Genomic DNA, 17,848 nt, shown 5'->3' with positions numbered 1-17,848 from the left:
TTCTCCAACCTGGTAGTAGAACCTGGTATATTCAAACTAAAACTATGACCTGACTGAATTCCATAGACCCCATCTTCCTATTTTTGGGCAAATTAATGAATTTACAATGTCTTTAGGCATGCTATGATAGGAACTTCATGTTTATGCCACTGAATCAGATACTTGTAGCAGGACATTGGGCAACTTGTATGCATTTTGGGGAACTTTCTCATGTACAACGATGTAAAAACAATGTTTTGCAGAGTTTGGCCAATTTGGAAGCCCTTCAGACGAACAAACAGTATTCCTCACTGAAGAGTCACATCCAGTACATCTACAGCTTCACCGTGGACCCCCTCCACACACTGAGGGATGCACCCCCACTTCTCGCCCATCTCGCACAACTCCTGTTCCAAGACCAGAACTACCTGTCCCTGTTACATGTACAAGCACAGGGCACCTACCACAGATGATACCGTAAATTCATTTATTTTCATTGGGACTCAATTTCACAGTAGGAGGGGAATTGAAGTTTTCGTGGCATTTTAAGTTGGCATTTGAAACAATTCTGTTGTACAGTTTTATGCAATGGAAACACATATTCGTAGTGATGATTTTGGGGTGGAGAGATCACCGTGACAACTGAGAAAATAAGACCACTGTGATCAGTTTGAGATTCACAGTATAGCTCCAAATATGGCATTGAGTTGTACAATATTTTAATGGTATTCAATATGTTTACATAAGGTTAACAAAAGCCATAGATTTCTGTACCAACCTGCAAACTGTGGAAACAGTGTATGATCAATGTATTTGTCATGAGTCAATGAGTTTTAAGTAATGTTTATCCTTTTATTCCAATTAAAACTGCAACTGACACCAACCAAGAACAAAAGTGTCATAGTTGAAGGTATAGTATAACGACAGCAGTTACACTTATGTAGAATTGTACCTTGTCTGCATTTTTTAGATATATATACAAAACTGTTCATATATGGATAATGTGGAAATAATTTGTCAGAAGCATGAAAATTGAGAAATGTAACATTTTATTCAGGGAGATATGAGCTTTACAATAGTAGCAGCTGAATTTTAGTGTCTTCCTTGTACATGTAGTTATAGTGTATCACCATTGCTAGGCTTCCTGAACCTACTTTTTACTTTGTCGTGAATAGCTCTACTTTCCTTTGACAATCATTTCACTACAACAATAATAATCTTTAATTTTCTCTTTCATCAATAAACACCACAAGAACAACATGATAAAATACAACCAGCTGCAAAAGCCTAAAGACACAGCTCTTAATTTCCACAGCTGGAAGTGAAGAAAGATGCATAGCTTGACTCTTTATTGTATTATTATCAACATTTGCTTTTACAATGTACCTAGAGCTCTGATGAGAGCAATAGATTAACTAGATGATAAAATTGTCCCAATGTTGTTCTTTGATACAACAAAATGTATTATGTTGTACATTATTGTATCTAAGTAACATCCAGTATCAATGCAAGCATTTATACCAGGTACTGCGTGTCGTGTTACACCCCCTTTCAACTGGAGGCTGGGACCACTGAGTGACCAAAGGTTTAACAGATCATTCAACGATTTTCATGGATAAAGAACAATGTTTTTTTTTACATTCGTTGTGTTTTGTTGTCTTTTAGATCATACTTTTACATCTTCCATCATATTTAAATTATGAAATGAAGAGTCACTGAAATCCTATTTTGGTCCCTGTATGGTTGCTCAGTGTCTAGTAAAAAGGGGGCCTAAGAATGTCAAAAAACTTAACAAAATTAAATACACCCTGTGACTGAATGCAAATCAACAGTTGTAAGATATACAAGTCATGCGTGAACCAATTACATGTATGTTAAGTATGGCTAATAAAAAGACGTTTGGATACCTGCAATTGTAACCAATACAAGAGTATGAATGTGATAGTGGCCCAATCGTGTATTTGCTTACCTGTGATGCCTATGTTAAAAGTGCCTGTGCAATACATGCCAAAACAGTTGGCAAATTTCAAGGAAGCCCAATATGTCCATTTCTGATGTTATCATTATAGGACCTTCATTTCTGTCATAACATATCAATGTAGCTGCATGCTGTAGCTGTACAAATATTAGACTGTAAGATTACTAACTAAAGAAAGATCACAGCTTTCTAGTATCTGTCCAGTTCAAAGTGAACTGCAAACTAAGTTTACGGATACACAAATCTCCAAATATACATGTATTATATGTATATTAATTACTCCTTGCCCCACCAACTTTGCCGCTACCATACAGAAATCTATCCTTGCTTTTTAGTACATGAAACTTTGTCACAATGCACATGTACATGACAGTATTTACAATTGATTACAATACCATCACAAGAAGTGCAATTTTGTTCCATTTGGTTCCACAAAATTAAACTTGGATCCTGTATGTAGGTCGAAAAAAAGCATGCACCCAGAATGTAATAAGCATATAGTCGTGTTTGCTTAAAATGTCAGGATAATATCATATAGGTTCCACATACTAGTCCAGAGAGGAATCGTTATGCAATGTCATTTATTCGGATGCAATGTTGACCAAACATGCTGTTGAAACATTTATAGTATTGATCATTACTGATGTTCACAGACTCTTTCCCAACGGGATAGGTACAAATGTATGTCAGAGTTAGGTCTGGGACAAAGACATTATGGAATAGGAAGAGGAAATGAGGTGAAAAATGCCTGATGCTTGTCTCTGGCTATGTTTAATAACATTCTGTTTACAGTGCCTTTTCATTGTCACCAGTCCTGATGTCAACAAGATAGTGCTACATGTCTTTCGTTTGCTAAGTGCCCTCATTGAATGTTTGATACAGTCACGGTACATGTTATGAGCAGCTGATTGTGCCTACTTATATAGCCTCCTATGCAGACCTTTTAGGAGCGGTTGGTGTTTATTTTTGGGACGAGAGCTGATTCATGATTTTCAACATTGTCTGGGTCGCCCTTACGACATCAAACTCCTCTGGCATTTGAGAACGTGACTCATGTTGAAAATCGCAAATCAGCTCTCCTCCAAAAAATACACGAGTTTGACGGAAGAAGAAGAAGATCCTAGATGACACAGCTGTACTGTAAGATGGACCAGATCCATGCTGGAAGACTCAGCAGCATTATAATGGACCAAGTCCCATGGAAACCAGTCGCAGCACTTGTCACTGAACCAATAGAAACATACATCTTTAATACAGAGGAACAATCTGTAAAAGTTCATGTCGATAACGGGGGTACCATCCTCCATAGTTGCTGGTGGCTCTCCCTTTTCCCTTGCTCACTACAATAACTATGGAGGATGGTATCCAGGTTATCATTTTTCATGATGGCTTTGTCAGGTATAGTATGATCATGGAATGTAGTTGCCATGGTTATATATTCTTATATTTCTGGTTAACCTTCTCCCTGCTGTGTGTGTCTATGCACCCACGTTCACCCAATTTTATATCAATTATATCTTGTGTGAACTCATAAAGAGGGTTGATTGATAGTGACACAAGTGTCACTGATTTACTAGATTAAGCATTGAAAGGCCAAACTACTGTCTCTTTGAACATTCTACAATGTGTATGCAAATGTAGTAGAATGCACCCATAATGTACTTCACCTCCATTATTTTTCTACGTTATGACAAAGCACAAATTTAAAAGATATTGATTTTCAAAGGGAATGCTTTGTGTGCTCTTGACAAATTTAATGTTCAATTATCACCTTCTAAATGCCATAATGTACTTCACCACAATTACCTTTCTAGATTATGTCAAAGCCACAAACTTAAAACTGAAAATATTAAGTTTCAGAGGAAATGCTTCCTGTGCTCTAAGAAAATTTATTTTTCTAAACTATGGCAAAGTTACAAATTTAAAACAAACTATCAATTTTAAGAGCGAATGCTTTGTGCGCTCTTAACACATTTTATGTTTAACACCTTACCTTTAGTACAAGTGTCCATATTGACCTCAGCCAGTTTAATGGTCGTCTGCAGTATGGCGTCCGTGACCTTGGCCAAGAAGTTCAACTTGTCTGGAGTGATGCTGGTGACGTTGTCACAGGATTCGTGGTAACATTGCTGCATACTTCCTCTGTAGTTAGCTGCAATGCAGAGCAATCGTCTTAATTTTGGTGGTGCAAAGCGGAATTATAATCCTTTGCACGATAAAGACACATTATCTACTTGTGGATTTAAACTTTCTAAAATGCGTTCCAAATGGGTTACTTTAATGTTTGAAAAAAGACATGAGTCATTTAGAAAACATTTCTGGACATTATGCTAGTGCCATGCCCTTCCTAACGGCCTTCTAAATCTTGTCGACGTGTGATGTCCGTCCTTGTCTCTTGCTAGTGCTTTTCCACAATCACATCAATTCTTCTTTACTAAGACGTAATACGCGTGTCTTTCCAAGGACGAAGAGGATAAATAAGTGAGTGGGTAAGTGACTAAAAATGGAGGCATAAATGATAAAACTAGTGATCACCAACCTGAGTCTGTCACAAACACACAACGCAAGTAGGGGTCTTGTACCCAGAATGACAGACAGTCACTCCGTCCCACCAAGTCAAAAAACGTAGTGGTCTGTACCACACTCGGCTTTCCTGGGGGAGAAGTATATTCGTTGGATCATTAATACCAAATAAGCTTGGGTGATTTCAGCTAGTCCAGGAAAACTAGACCACAAGAAAGACGAAACAACAAAGTATATATTTGAGTATATGTAAGTTATTAGGGTGGATGAAAGCCGGTACCGTCCCCCTTCTCTGTTCAAGGAAAGTTGATGGGCGCTGATGTACGTAGCTTCCTAACTCCCTGAAGAAATTGTCTTCTTCGGTGTCCAAACGACCGGTCGAAAATTTGTCTCATTTCTTTTGTTGGAATCAGCTTAAATCCCTCTTAAAAATACTAACAAGTTAGCATTACAGTTCATTTGAGTTGATAAATCAATTACCTTATTTTATATAGAACCACCATGTTGTTCTACAAGTCAGAACATTGGACTCACCGCATCTTTCGACTGAACACCTGAATTCTCTACAGCTATCTGATCTTATCGCTCTGGACACGATGCATGTGTGTGTGGCGTAAGCAAAGGGCTGTCAGAATCTAGAAGTAAGAATCCACTTCCCCATTCATCAATATGTTATGGACCAACAGAGAGGGTTAAAGCTAATTCGAGTCATACTTCTTCAATGTTTTTTTATTATGTCTACCTGGTACTGGAACTTTTACATCGTGGGTGACAGCACCCACAGGTTCCTTTGCTCTATCTTCCCAAGTCTGGTTTACCAAAGCCACCAACTCCTCCTCTTCCGGTTTTCGTATCAGCGTGATGAAGTTTCCAGAAAACTCCGCAGCTTGTAATTTTTGGTAAAGAGGTTGGAAAAACTGTAACAACAAGATTGGCATGGCGACGGTTGTCTCTGGTAATGTTTTCGTCTTTTTGTCCACATGCAAATAAGGACCACGCATAAATCATATCAGTTGATCACCTTCTCTACCCAAATAACACAACTTGTCCAATGTATGAAAGTCTTGTCTTCACAAAGAAGGATATCGTACCATTTCCTCATAAAATATGTAAATGAGGCCCTCATATTGCAAGATTTGTGTCTAATAGTGGCCACATTTACTTGACTTCCAAATGGTGCAAGAATGAAATCCCCATCATTTACCACTATGGATTTATAGTATTTTGTGATTAATTATGCAAATTAGATTTTAATTTTTGTAATTGATATCTATCGATATTTATCTCTGTCTCAGTTACATATGTCATGTGTTTGAGAGTCCTATAATAGAATGCAGCTGATTTATAAACTGTCCGCATTGATTATGCAAATCAGATATGGATTTGCATAATTGGCATATGATTATGTAAATCATCACTTAAGCTATCTACACAACAAAAATTATGACGATCTGTCGGCCCATTCTTGCGTTATTCTCTTGCAAATTTCGAGACAAAATCAGCTCCTGCAGTTCCAAAAAAAGCCGCTTGGGGGTCCAAATCTACAGGACCTATTTTCCCAACAAAGATCTATCCACCACTAAGAAATCATGACCATAGCATGTTTAGAACACGAGATTTGAAAAGCGAAAATTCCCCTGCAGTAGCATGGAAAGTCGCTAGGGGGCCCAAAATCATTTCAAGGTCTCACACAGACCTACCCACCTACACCTACAAAATATGAAGACAATACATCTAGGCATTCTTGAGTTATCGTCCCGTGGACTTTCACATTCCTGTGCAATTCCTAGAATTCTTGCAAACTGCACACAATATATACCAATTTGGCTCACCCCTGAGTGGTCGCCAAAAATTTAATGAAACAAAAAAAGGTCAGAGTTTAAGCACAGTTCATTTGCCCTTTCGAGGAAAACAAAAATGTCGATGCCAGTCTTCGAGCGTTAATGTTAACTATTATGACATAAATACATACATGTAGTCGCATATAATGTATATTACACACTACAGGTTTGACGGTATACATACAGGACCGTAGTTCGGAGCTATCAAAAGTTTACTTTCAGTACAGCTTCTCTTGAATGATTTAAAACATAGTGAAATATATTCTATGCGCGATGGTGTACGCTAATGTAATTTGTTTACCTTTTTTGTTTTGTGTAAAAAGTGCAATGTAAATGTATTCAAATACTTAACACTACTGTGCCAAATCCGCAATACTCACAATATTGAATCCAACAGGAAGGGTTTGTACGTTTGGGCGAGGGTCGTAGTTCATGATGGTCTCCAACATGAAGATTCCTTGGAACTCTGCGGGGCGTCCTGTCGTATTGAGGAACGGGAGGAGCCAGGAGCACACAAAGTCGTCTGCTCCACGACTTATGTCACAGGGGGTGCTACTGGCGCGGGTGGCGCTAATAGGAACTGCAAAGAAAAGAGATTAATCAACAACTGTAGGATTAATGACCTCACTTCCTGACAGCTTCCCAGTATGACATGACTAGATTGTGGAAAATACATGACTATGCTGACCAATGTACGTATGTAGAAACAGACACACACACGCAGACGGAAGCGCGCACACACACATACACACGCGCTCACACACACAAGATCACACAAACGCTTTCCACCATTGATAAATACATACGTCCACACACTCACATACCGTCGTGACACGCGCTCACACACACACGCACAACGCGTATACTAACGTGCACACACACACACACCGATACTGAAACACACGTATACGCGCGAACACACGCACGCGGGCACACACACCATTGCAGATTAAGAAAGAAATAACGTTACGAGTAGAAAGGAATTCAAAAAGATAAAACCTTCTTCGTTGTCGAACGCGACGAAGATGACGGTGTACTTCTGCTGTGTACATGACGTCATTATCCTCGCCATCTCCAACATGGCCGCCATACCAGATCCGTCATCATCAACACCTGGATGACGTCACATAACAACTTGTATAATCGCATCTAATTATAAAACGTGTTAGAACAGGCGCTTAATTACCATTAACGTGATGACTCATGTCTGGTCTTATCGAACTTTAGTTATCAGAAATTCAGTATGTAAACCAATAAATATTAGAAATAGTTGTTTCGAGGTGATGAATTTATAGATTCGTGTACACATCTTTACTCTGTTAATGTTGAAAAGAGCAGTGTTCTATGATCTTCTATATAAGCCCGACAGAGTTTCTGTCTTACCCGGGGTGGTGTCAACCGTGTCGTAATGAGCCCCCACAGCCACGATCCTGTCGTCTGATGTTCCGCTCATTTTCCCGCGCTTTACACCGATAATGTTTGTGCCGGGTTTCTGCAAATATTGCAGCAACAATATGGTCTGAATACGTCTTTATCCAGAAAGAAGGTCTGAAATATTTATCTGTGTAACACATTTATTTCACATCCCAGTTTGAGATCTCAAAATAAAACTGCTTGAAAATGAGGCAGTGTCCGTGTCAAACGTCCTCAGCACGGTCAAGTGACAGACACGTGTCCAGGCCGCACAAAGCATGCCTCAGAAGTCTTGCGCGCCAACCTGCTGAAAATTATTTCCATTGGAAAAATCTACCCGAAGACCTAATACCACACATGTAAGCGCCTTTTCTTAACATGAGAGAGAGGTAAGGGTACCGGTAGCATGAAAGAAAGTTTTATGATACTGCCAAAGACTATTTCAGCACCTTTTCTACTTATAACTGGCTTGCATGTGTAGCAATAGCTGAGAGAGGCTCTTCGGTGTATAGTGGAGACAGACGCACAAGAGTTGCCGGCCGGCATGCCGTGCCGAGAAACTATTTAACTTTCCACACTCACATGTCCTCTCCTCTCTATCACTAGAGTTGGTCTGTCGCCCTATTAAAGTAACATACTGTGTTCCTAATGTTATAATTTTGATAACAGAGATGACGGATATAGAGCCATTCTACAATCTTCAAGATTAGTCGTAAGGAATGTGGTAAAGGAGTAACAGTCGCTAGTCTCAGGGGCACGGGGCAGCCTTGTCCCGTCTTGCACAACGCTGTACATGATTAGTCATACAGTGTACATTTCTCAGAAAGCTAGGAGAGCCCACTACTTACACACAAATTTCAATATGCGATATACAACACATGCTTCTTGACTAACCCACACAACAAAGCGCTTCAACGAAATCTCCCGAGCAAGACGTAACAGAGAAACACACTCACGTCGGGGTCTCCTGTCGACCCGTTAAAGTTCTGCACAGTGACGTCCAAGCCGTATTCTTCGAACCTTGCAATGATGTGTCTCCTCGCGGCCGCCTTTCCCGCGGGGTTAGCTGTTTGGTGTCGGTTGACCCCAAATGGTCCTTCCAGGGATTCCCTCAGATTTTTTACGGAAACTTCGGACGTTCCCGTAGCTATGAAATACAAGAATCAAAAAACTGTTATCTCCAACCAGATGTAGGGAGGAAATATCGTACCGTGGCCGACAAGTACAGAGTTTATATACCCCTGTTTTACCTGCAGACTGTGTGTAGCAGTTAAGATAGCGGTGTCTCGTGGAAAATAAGTTTTGGGGTGTTTACAAGGTGAAATAGTGGTATCTTGTAAAATATAAAATAGGCGTGTATGAGAGGGTAAAATAAGGATGCGTGGAGGGTAAAACTATGGGTATAGAACCTCTATACTTGTCGACCACGGTAAAAACGTCACTTTTTCTCTGGCTGGGAGAGATGACAAAAAACGGGGCATATGATAAGAATGTCACGATATTCCCCCCCAACAACCTCTGCTTGGAGAGTGAACATCTGTGTCGCTTCCGATATAGAGGTAGGTATGAATTAAAGGAGGTAAGGTTTGATTTGATATAGACATTTTGGGGGTAAAAACAGGAGTAGCTATTCACAGAGAACAACGCCGCTGTGTGGGTAGTCATGAAAGTGATTTAAACTCGTGGGAAACTCATGTCGTAATGTGCGTTGATTCAATTATAACTCGGTGCGGTACGTATGCGGCCTACCGCGAGTGGGATCTGACCCCCCCCCCCCCCCCTTGTGTGTTAAGGTCAAATGCCAAGGGCAAGTTCCTGCTGGGAGGTACTTAAAACACACAGGGTCATTATCTGACCAGTATCACGTGATCTGTGGGCTGCCCATTGATACCCCGCGGTCCATTGAGTCAAGGTTTCAAGTTGTCGGACCACACCATTACAAATACATTCGTTGTACATGTGCCTGGTGGGTTGTTGTTGCTCCACAATGTGACGTCAGTACAAGGCCCTCTAGTCCCATTTTCCGTATAGGCTCAACAGTACACATAATCAGAAACTGCCTTGACTGCCGCACTCAGCGAAGCCTTGGCACCCATGCCAGGGACAGAGTAAAGCAACAAAAAATGGTGACCTCTATAGATATATGTAACAAGGGAACACATATGCATCCTAGCCAAAAAAGCCAGTGGGAATGACCCCTGCAATAATATGTAACTGTGTTTATCTGTGGAATTGTATATGTGTAATGTAAATGTGCCGGTATGTTATGTACGTATGTATGTTCGAATAAAAATGTGGAGAAAAAAAATTGGAACCGTCTTTCAATTTTCTTAACAAAAGATACCGGTAGTGAAGCGACTAGTCATTTGAAGGAAACCACCTGTCAAGTTATTCAAATTTGAATGAGCAGCTTTTAATTTGTATGAAAAGCTTAATCAATGGCTGTGAACAATTTACCCCTACTGCCACACCCCCGTTTAACTTGAAGCAGAGCCAAAACAACCATCCAGGAAATTTGGTAGACGCCGTTTTGTAAACATTGACATTTCGCTGTATAGGACCCAGTGTGCGTTGCGCAAACGTGCATTGTTTGTAACACACCAAACTTGAGAAACTTTTCGGCTTTAATTTTCAAACATATAACGTATTTATAGCGTGAAACGTATACATTGAGCGAAACTGGCAACGGATGACTGTCCCCTTACTCAGTGGTTGGTCAGTTCAAAATTTTGTAACGTACAAAACTTTTCACTGTTGAATGTCTAAAAAGGTGCACGTCACATTAAACTGTCCATGACGCAAGTAGAAAAGTAAAGCCTTACCGATTTGTAGCCACAGTAACGAGAAGAACGACCACTGTACGATCGAACAACTCCCCATGTTGGCGTTCAAGGCTGTCGTCAGCTCACTTCCTCATACGTCAGAAATCTCAAACTGATCACGTGACCATAGTGACGCCTCAGGGAACCCAACACTTCCTCTTCACTGCATCTTAATCTATATGACCTTCTTTCAGGGACAACTAAGGAAGGAATGAACATTTTAATTTTTTCAATCATGCATTTAGACGACAACATATAGGTCTACAAAATGAACTAGAGAATTACCTTCGTTTGTCAGATTTCGTATTTAAAAAATGAACTTTAGTTGAAACCACGAAAAGCCAGGTGCCATTTTGTAAAATACATTTTGCTGTGTAGGACCTAGTGTGAGCAGCACAAACGTACATACATTATCTGTAATACCAAATTTGGGGAAATCATTGCATAGCGGCTTGAAACATATACGTATTATAAGGCGTAAAGCGTACCATCAAGTGAACCTGACAACTGTTGGCTGTCCCATTCTTTGTGACTCCAGTGGTTGGTCAGTTCAAAATTTTGTAACGTGTCAAACTTTTCACATTTGAGATTCTAAACGTCACACTATTTGATGATAATTACATTTGGTAGACAACACATCGGTCCATTTGAAGTTAAGTCATTCAAATTTGAATGAGCGGCTCTCGTTAGCCTCCTTTGCAGGCCTCCCGGGCGGCGCTGATGTCTATTTTTGGAGGGGGGAGCGCTGATTCGCGACCTTTAACTTATCGGGGCCAGGTTCTTTTGCTGGGGAGATCGTATTGCCACCCACGGGAATTCCCCAGCAAAAGAACCTGGCCCTGATAAGTTGAAGATCGCGAATCAGCCCCCCCCCCCAATAAACATCGGCGCCGCCCGGGAGGCCTGCAAAGGAGGCTAGGCTTACGTATGAACCACGTATGGAAACCGCAATGACTGTAATGAACCCCCGTCTAGCTCAGGGTAGAGCAACTGTCCGGAAATGTTTGTCACGCACCATTTTGTGAAACACTGCCATTTCCCTGTTGGAACTAGTGTGAGTTAGCAAACGTGCATTGTCTATATAGTATAGACACCAAACTTGGGAAAATGATTGGCCTTGAAGTACACGTATTAATGGCATCAAGCCAAACTGACAATCAAGGGTTGGCTGTCCTAGGCCTCTTACTTTGTGACTGCAGTGGTTGGCTAGTTCAAAATTTCACTTTTCACTTCTGAGAGTCTGAAAACGTGAAAATTTTGAGTGTGCTGCTCTTATGCTTTTCTGAATACTCTGTTGGCTGTCATGTATTTGTTCCAATATTACTCTTGCCCTGTATTCTTAGCTTCATTGTAAAGGCACTGTTTCTTAAGACAATGCCTTTTCAAAGGGTTTCAGATCTGTTTGGTCGCATCTCTTCAGGGTGGCGGACCGGAATTATGTACCTTGGTGGAATTATGTTAGTACATGCTGAAAGTACAGTTTTATGATTGTTATTCACAGCGGTACTGGTGTTGATAGTAATGACCACATATTAGTCTTACTTTTCCTTGCGCATTCTTTATTGTTATTTTCTTGCGTTGATTACAGCTAAATCACAACACACGATGAGCAAAGATGATCCCGTTGTCAGCGTCTAAGTAGTTGGAGAAGACTTCACGTGACACCTGCTCCCAACATCCTTCACGCTGCAGCGCCCCCATGCGGGGTTCCAGGTTATGGTACTCCTGCACCCTCTGCAGGTTCGTCTCCCGCATACAAATCACCACAAATCCTCCTGCGATGGACAAATGCATAACATTACGTATTTCTAATGGTTAGTCTGGCATTCACGCTTAACTGAACAGCAACCACACATGATAAAACAAGAGTTATCCCGCTGTCAGAAATTGTAACAAAAACGTCCCTGCAGTTCCAGAACAAACTGCTTGGGGGCTCAAACCTATATCACTTCCTCCCGTGCACAAGAGCTATCTTTCATCCAAAAATCGTGACCATAGCTTGCCCAGAACAAGAGATATCAATACCGGGAGTTCTGCTGCAGTACCATAACAAGTCGCTAGTGTGCCCAAAAGCTAACCATTTTGAGGTCTTGTCAAGACCTATTCGCATATCAGATATCAAGACAATCCATCCAGGTCCTCCTCGAGTTACAGTTTTCACATGCGAAATCTCCCTAAAGATGTACAGGTATTAACCTTCTCGGTGAATGTAACAACATACAAAGAAGAGCTTGTCTCCGGCTAGTTGGGTAGCCATGGCTGTCGTATAACGTTACGTCTTTTGACAACCCAATAAATCAAATCAGAACCATTCAATTACGGTCATTTGATTCTCTGCCCTCTAACGGTGTGGTCTTAATACAAGCCGCTGAGATAACTCTCTTCAGTTTCCTTTCATGCTCGCCAAATCCAACATTTTCAGTTTGGCTACCTTCTCGCCGTGACTACTGCACAGCAGAATGCTCAGAAACTCCCAGTAAATTCGCCTCAGCAAAGACCCCCTACGGTCCTACCTACCTGGTTTAACCACCCTGATGAGCTCTTCCAGACAGTCGCACTTAACGTGACCCTCAGCCATCCCACCAACCATCACTATGGCATCGTATTCTCCTGAAAAAGTAACAATCAACATGTATTATCTCCAGCGTAGTCATGCATGACTTAAGTACAACAAGATACGCCAGTGCATGATTCAAAAGGGACAGGATCTAAAAGATGAAATCAGGACACGGTACGACAATTTACAGCCAGACACGACATTTACAACCTGACACATCGATCACTTACAACCAAACACAGTACTTACAACCAGACACAACACTTACAACATAACACAACACTCACAATCAGAAACGACACTTACAACCAGAAACAATACTTACAACCTGGCTCAACAGTTACAGCCTGACACAACACTTACAACCGACCTGACGCTTTACTTACAACTTCAAACGTAGATTAATAAATCTTCCGTTCAATTGCCCTTTTCTGTCAGATATGGATTATAGGACGAACGTACCGTCTTCAATGTCCAGACGATTCGTTCCAAGAAAATCCTTGACAAGACGACCGTAGACATTTTTCTTCTTTGCCAAGGCAAGCATGTCATCGCTGGGGTCGAGAGCGTCTATTGAACGGAATCCAACTTCTTGAAGCTGTTATTGGTGGAGAGCGTTATGTTTGCATGAGTTCATCAATTTAACAAGGCCTCCGAAAACCGAGAGAGAATGGCTGACGTCAACTCTCTCCGCCGGGTACCCTAATGTCTTGAACACCTGGATTTCTGAAGTGTGCATACCTCGGAGATTACTGATGCTGCATTATTAGATCTAGATCTCTTCAGATTTACCTTTTCTTCCTTAAAGTAAGCTTAGCTAGGGCAAGGGAATTCATGATGTCCTTGGCTAGGGTACTCACTGGAATTATGAGAGTTGACATTAGTGCACATGTCGTCTATACTTTGTAGGGAAGCATTACCGCAATATGACTAACTTTCCAGTCTATACAGATCGTTGTTCCATACACTTAGCCCTTTCTGTAGCCTCATATATGACAAAAATGGCCAGCTCCTGTCGTCACTTAACTCCACCCCATCGTCGGCAACACTCCAAGGCCAAACAATATGACACAAGAAACTAACTATGATGGCGGCGCCCACGGACCCCAGGGTAAAGCAGGACTGAGATTTGTACATGTACAAGAAAAGACGGGAAAAAAAAGAAATGACTAGAGTTTCACGACCTCATACCTTCGCCAAATGATTTTAACCTTTATGACTGACGTATTATTAGTGTTTCTCATCAATTATAAATTATACCAGTTGATTGTCTTAAAATATAACATGTCCAAAGTATGAGCTAAACAAATTATGGGCTTAATAAAGAAGTTTATGCTAATATTTATCATCAATTATGCAAATGAGGCCCTTATTAGCATAATTTGATTCAACGATGTTCACATTCACATAACTTCCCGATGCCACAAAAAAAGTATTAAATGTATGAAATTGCCGTCATTTTCCAGTATGGAATTATAGTAGTTTCTCATTAAATATGCAAATTAGGCCCACATTTGCATATTTTCTATCTATCTGTCAACATTCCTCCCTTCCTCAGTTACAATTTGAATAGTCATATCATTGAACAAAGCGGATTTTTAAAGTTGTCTCATTAATTATGCAAATAAGAATCTGGTTTGCATAATTATCGTTCAATTATACTAAGTATTACACAAGCTATCCACATACCAAATCATGACCATCCATCAAGGCCATCTTGAGTTATAGTATTTTCTCATTAATTATGCAAATGAGGTCTTCATTTGCATAGTTCATATCAATTAATATTTCTCTCTTCCTCGGTTACATATGTCACATGTTTCAGAGTCCTATCATGGAATTTGGCGGATGTATAAACTTTCCTCATTAATTATGCAAATTAGATACTGATTTGCATAAGAAGTATCTAATCATGTACATCATCACTCAAGCTATCTACTTACCAAAAATCATTACCATCCATCAAGCCCTTCTTGAGTTATTCCCTTTCAAAGTCAGACGCAAAACCTGCTCCTGCAGTTCCAAAAGCGGCTAGGGGGCCCAAACCTATACCACTTACTCTCTGTCCAAAGATCTATCTACCACTCAAAAATCAGTACCATAGCATGTCCAGAAGACGAGATATCAAAACAGGAAGTTCCACTGCAGTACCATAAAAAACCGCTAGGGGGCCCAAAATCTAATCGTTTTCAGGTCTCATCAAAACCTACCATCATACCAAATACCAAGACAATCCATCAAGGCATTCTCGAGTTATGCTGGTCCACTACACACAAACGCTACCCTATGCATAACCTTCTCGGCGAAGGTAGATATTCATTTTGTATACTGACCGCTTCTCCACTCAGCCCTGTACCGGCGGCCACGTCCAGTATACGTACGTCAGTTTTGCCTCTGAATAGCTTCAGCAGAAGATTTGCTGTTGCACGTGGAGCGTTGTACTCCGCACTTTGGAGGTCCTGACGCAAAAAAATTGTGATTATCAATTTTCAATTCATCTTTCATTTGTTCCAACCTTTGATTATCAACTGAATGTAATGAAAAGCACAAATCGGCCTGCATGCAGCGTCATTTAGACGGAGGAGGTAACGTTAACGTTAAGGGTCAGAAAAATATACAGTCCTAATAAATCTATAAACATGGAATGGTATCCTTACACATACATGGTATCAGATATGTGTTTTTAAAGAAAGAACGTCACGAACACTTCACAGTCGTCTTGGAGAGAACAGAACATTTCTCCCGGATCGACGTTTTGCCCGAGGACTATTCCCTCGATATATGGAGGAAGCAGTTGCAAGGTTGGTAGGTCAGACGTGATAACTCGTCTACGCGGTCTGACACCACACTACAACATTTTCTGATTATATTCAACAATAATAGCATTATTAAATCTCGACGAGGTTTGGGCTCTGAAGCTTCAGAATTTAGCACAGAGCGTAAAGAGGCTTCCTGCTGAAGTTAGCGTAATATGCAGTCTGGATTTTAGCATGGAGCGTTGTCGGGATTCCCCAATGTAGGCCCCTTTTACATGTCAGCAACATCAATCAATCTCAACCATTATTCTTGGGACAAAGTCGATCGGAAAAAACACAAACCTTCTTAAATACTATGTACGGCTAATGTTTTCGACCTAATGCTAGGTTGTGATGTCAAGTGCAAATACTGAAGACTTTTATAACGTTGCCTTATGTTGGAGGATTTGGTAGATGCATACATGCATCGGATAAACTATAGAGCTAACCGTATCCCGTATTAAGAGGGCTACCTGCCAGCGTCGGATGTTTCTGCACCTAGTACAGTTCGGCCCATAGCCGATCATGATGACTTGGCACCATGCATCGGAGTAGGACTATTTCTGGACGTCGCCGTCAAGAGGACGCCTAACTCTAGCCCTAACTAGAGCCCTAACTTAAGTCAAAACTAACCCTAATTCTAACCCTAACTGTAAGGTCCCATAACCCGAGTCGTCCTGGATCTGATGCCGAACTGTCGAAGTGCCGAAACGTAACCTGATCCGTTGAGGTGGAAGTTCGTAAAGTTTTCTGACTGCCGGGCTTCTCTGACAGTTACCCACCTCCCAAATAAGTGCCCCCCCCCCCTCCAGTGTCTTCAGATGTTGGGGTGGATTGCTGAGAGTCCTGTTAGCCAGAAAGCGTGACGATCTTATACCCAAACATCTGCTTTGATAACAAATACCTTGTCATAGGTAGCGACCCAGGTCTTGTAGAAGTCTTGAGACTCCTCAAGAGACATCCCAGGGCGCTGTACGCCACTGATGTTGATGCTGCGACTTACAACCGCCATAGTCTTTTGTCGGAAGGTGAAGACGACTAGATAAATGGGCAAGGTGTTGAATTTTTGCCCGAGGTCACAACATATAATAACGGAGTAGTCTACATGCATCAATATTCAAATATACCATGGTACTCTCTAGATAAACCTGGACAAAGCATAGTATGTTTAGAGAGCATTTTTTGTCAAAAATGATGACTAATCAGACAGTTAGACACAGACGGACGATCGGTCGATGTACGAAACAAAATACACCACGGTTGACCCAGTTTCGGCTCATCGAAGGAAACTAGTTGTAGTCTGGATGTAACGTTACAATAGACACCAAGATTACAAGAACGTTGTAACCGATATCTTCTCCTTTTGCTATTCTGGGCACAGTACTTTCAAATCCCAACAAGAATATACTCTGATATGGCACACTCTTTAAGGAAATGTACGTTCTCGAGGGCCAGTCATTTTCATACATGTCTTTTTTTATGGTTGCCCACCCAGGGCTAGACGGACAGACAACTCTCTACGTTATCCCAATTATAGGACTTGGTGCAAAAACTCGAAATACTAGTATTCTCTACAACGTACAAAAATATGCCTCCAATTTCCAGTTATAACAACCTCTTGAACTGTTTCTCATTATATAAAATTTTATTATGTTTTAATATCTTCGGCCAAAAGACGACCAGGACATTATGTGCTCTAGATCTCTGGACCAACACAAAGCCGGTTTGGTTAAAAATGAATAAATCCAGGCTTTTGAATTCATCACTAGCGTTCGTTTGACTCAACGATGTCGCATCACGGTGTAACTGTGAATATATCTAAATTGATAAGATAGATTCAACTTATTTTGTAAAGTAATGACAAAAACATTTTATTCCACTGATACTACAATAGGGAAAACGGACCCAGGTCGTATCTTCATCGGTGCTCGCGCATATAA

The 17,848-nt window shown here is 40.8% G+C and overlaps 3 protein-coding genes across 4 annotated transcripts in view; 1 reads left to right on the top strand and 2 right to left on the bottom strand.

Moving 5' to 3' along the window:
- LOC136430479 (ectopic P granules protein 5 homolog) overlaps positions 1-2,009 on the top strand; it is a 42,939-nt gene extending 40,930 nt beyond the window's left edge. For both annotated transcript variants that reach the window (XM_066421140.1, XM_066421139.1), the window contains one exon: positions 243-2,009. In XM_066421140.1, the coding sequence (XP_066277237.1) occupies positions 243-452 (210 nt within the window). In that variant the 3' untranslated portion in view covers positions 453-2,009. The remainder of the gene's footprint in view (positions 1-242) is intronic.
- LOC136430480 (uncharacterized) lies at positions 1,012-10,677 on the bottom strand. The gene is made up of 9 exons (XM_066421143.1): positions 10,557-10,677; positions 8,691-8,881; positions 7,705-7,813; positions 7,321-7,434; positions 6,702-6,901; positions 5,223-5,397; positions 4,497-4,610; positions 3,951-4,109; positions 1,012-3,181 (listed from the first exon to the last, which is right to left on the bottom strand). Exons 1-9 carry the CDS (start codon positions 10,612-10,614, stop codon positions 3,078-3,080), a joined length of 1,224 nt encoding a protein of 407 aa, XP_066277240.1. The 5' UTR covers positions 10,615-10,677; the 3' UTR covers positions 1,012-3,077.
- A 1,417-nt stretch (positions 10,678-12,094) lies between these two features.
- Positions 12,095-16,976, bottom strand: LOC136430478 (methyltransferase-like protein 27). The gene is made up of 5 exons (XM_066421138.1): positions 16,813-16,976; positions 15,447-15,572; positions 13,576-13,711; positions 13,074-13,166; positions 12,095-12,331 (listed from the first exon to the last, which is right to left on the bottom strand). Exons 1-5 carry the CDS (start codon positions 16,918-16,920, stop codon positions 12,150-12,152), a joined length of 645 nt encoding a protein of 214 aa, XP_066277235.1. The 5' UTR covers positions 16,921-16,976; the 3' UTR covers positions 12,095-12,149.
- Between the last annotated feature and the right edge of the window lie 872 nt (positions 16,977-17,848).

This window comes from Branchiostoma lanceolatum, chromosome 3, assembly GCF_035083965.1.
Source record: "Branchiostoma lanceolatum isolate klBraLanc5 chromosome 3, klBraLanc5.hap2, whole genome shotgun sequence".
NCBI classification, from domain to species: Eukaryota; Metazoa; Chordata; class Leptocardii; order Amphioxiformes; family Branchiostomatidae; genus Branchiostoma; species Branchiostoma lanceolatum.
Note: the sequence above shows the minus strand (reverse complement) of the source record. Positions and strands in the feature narration are given on the sequence as shown.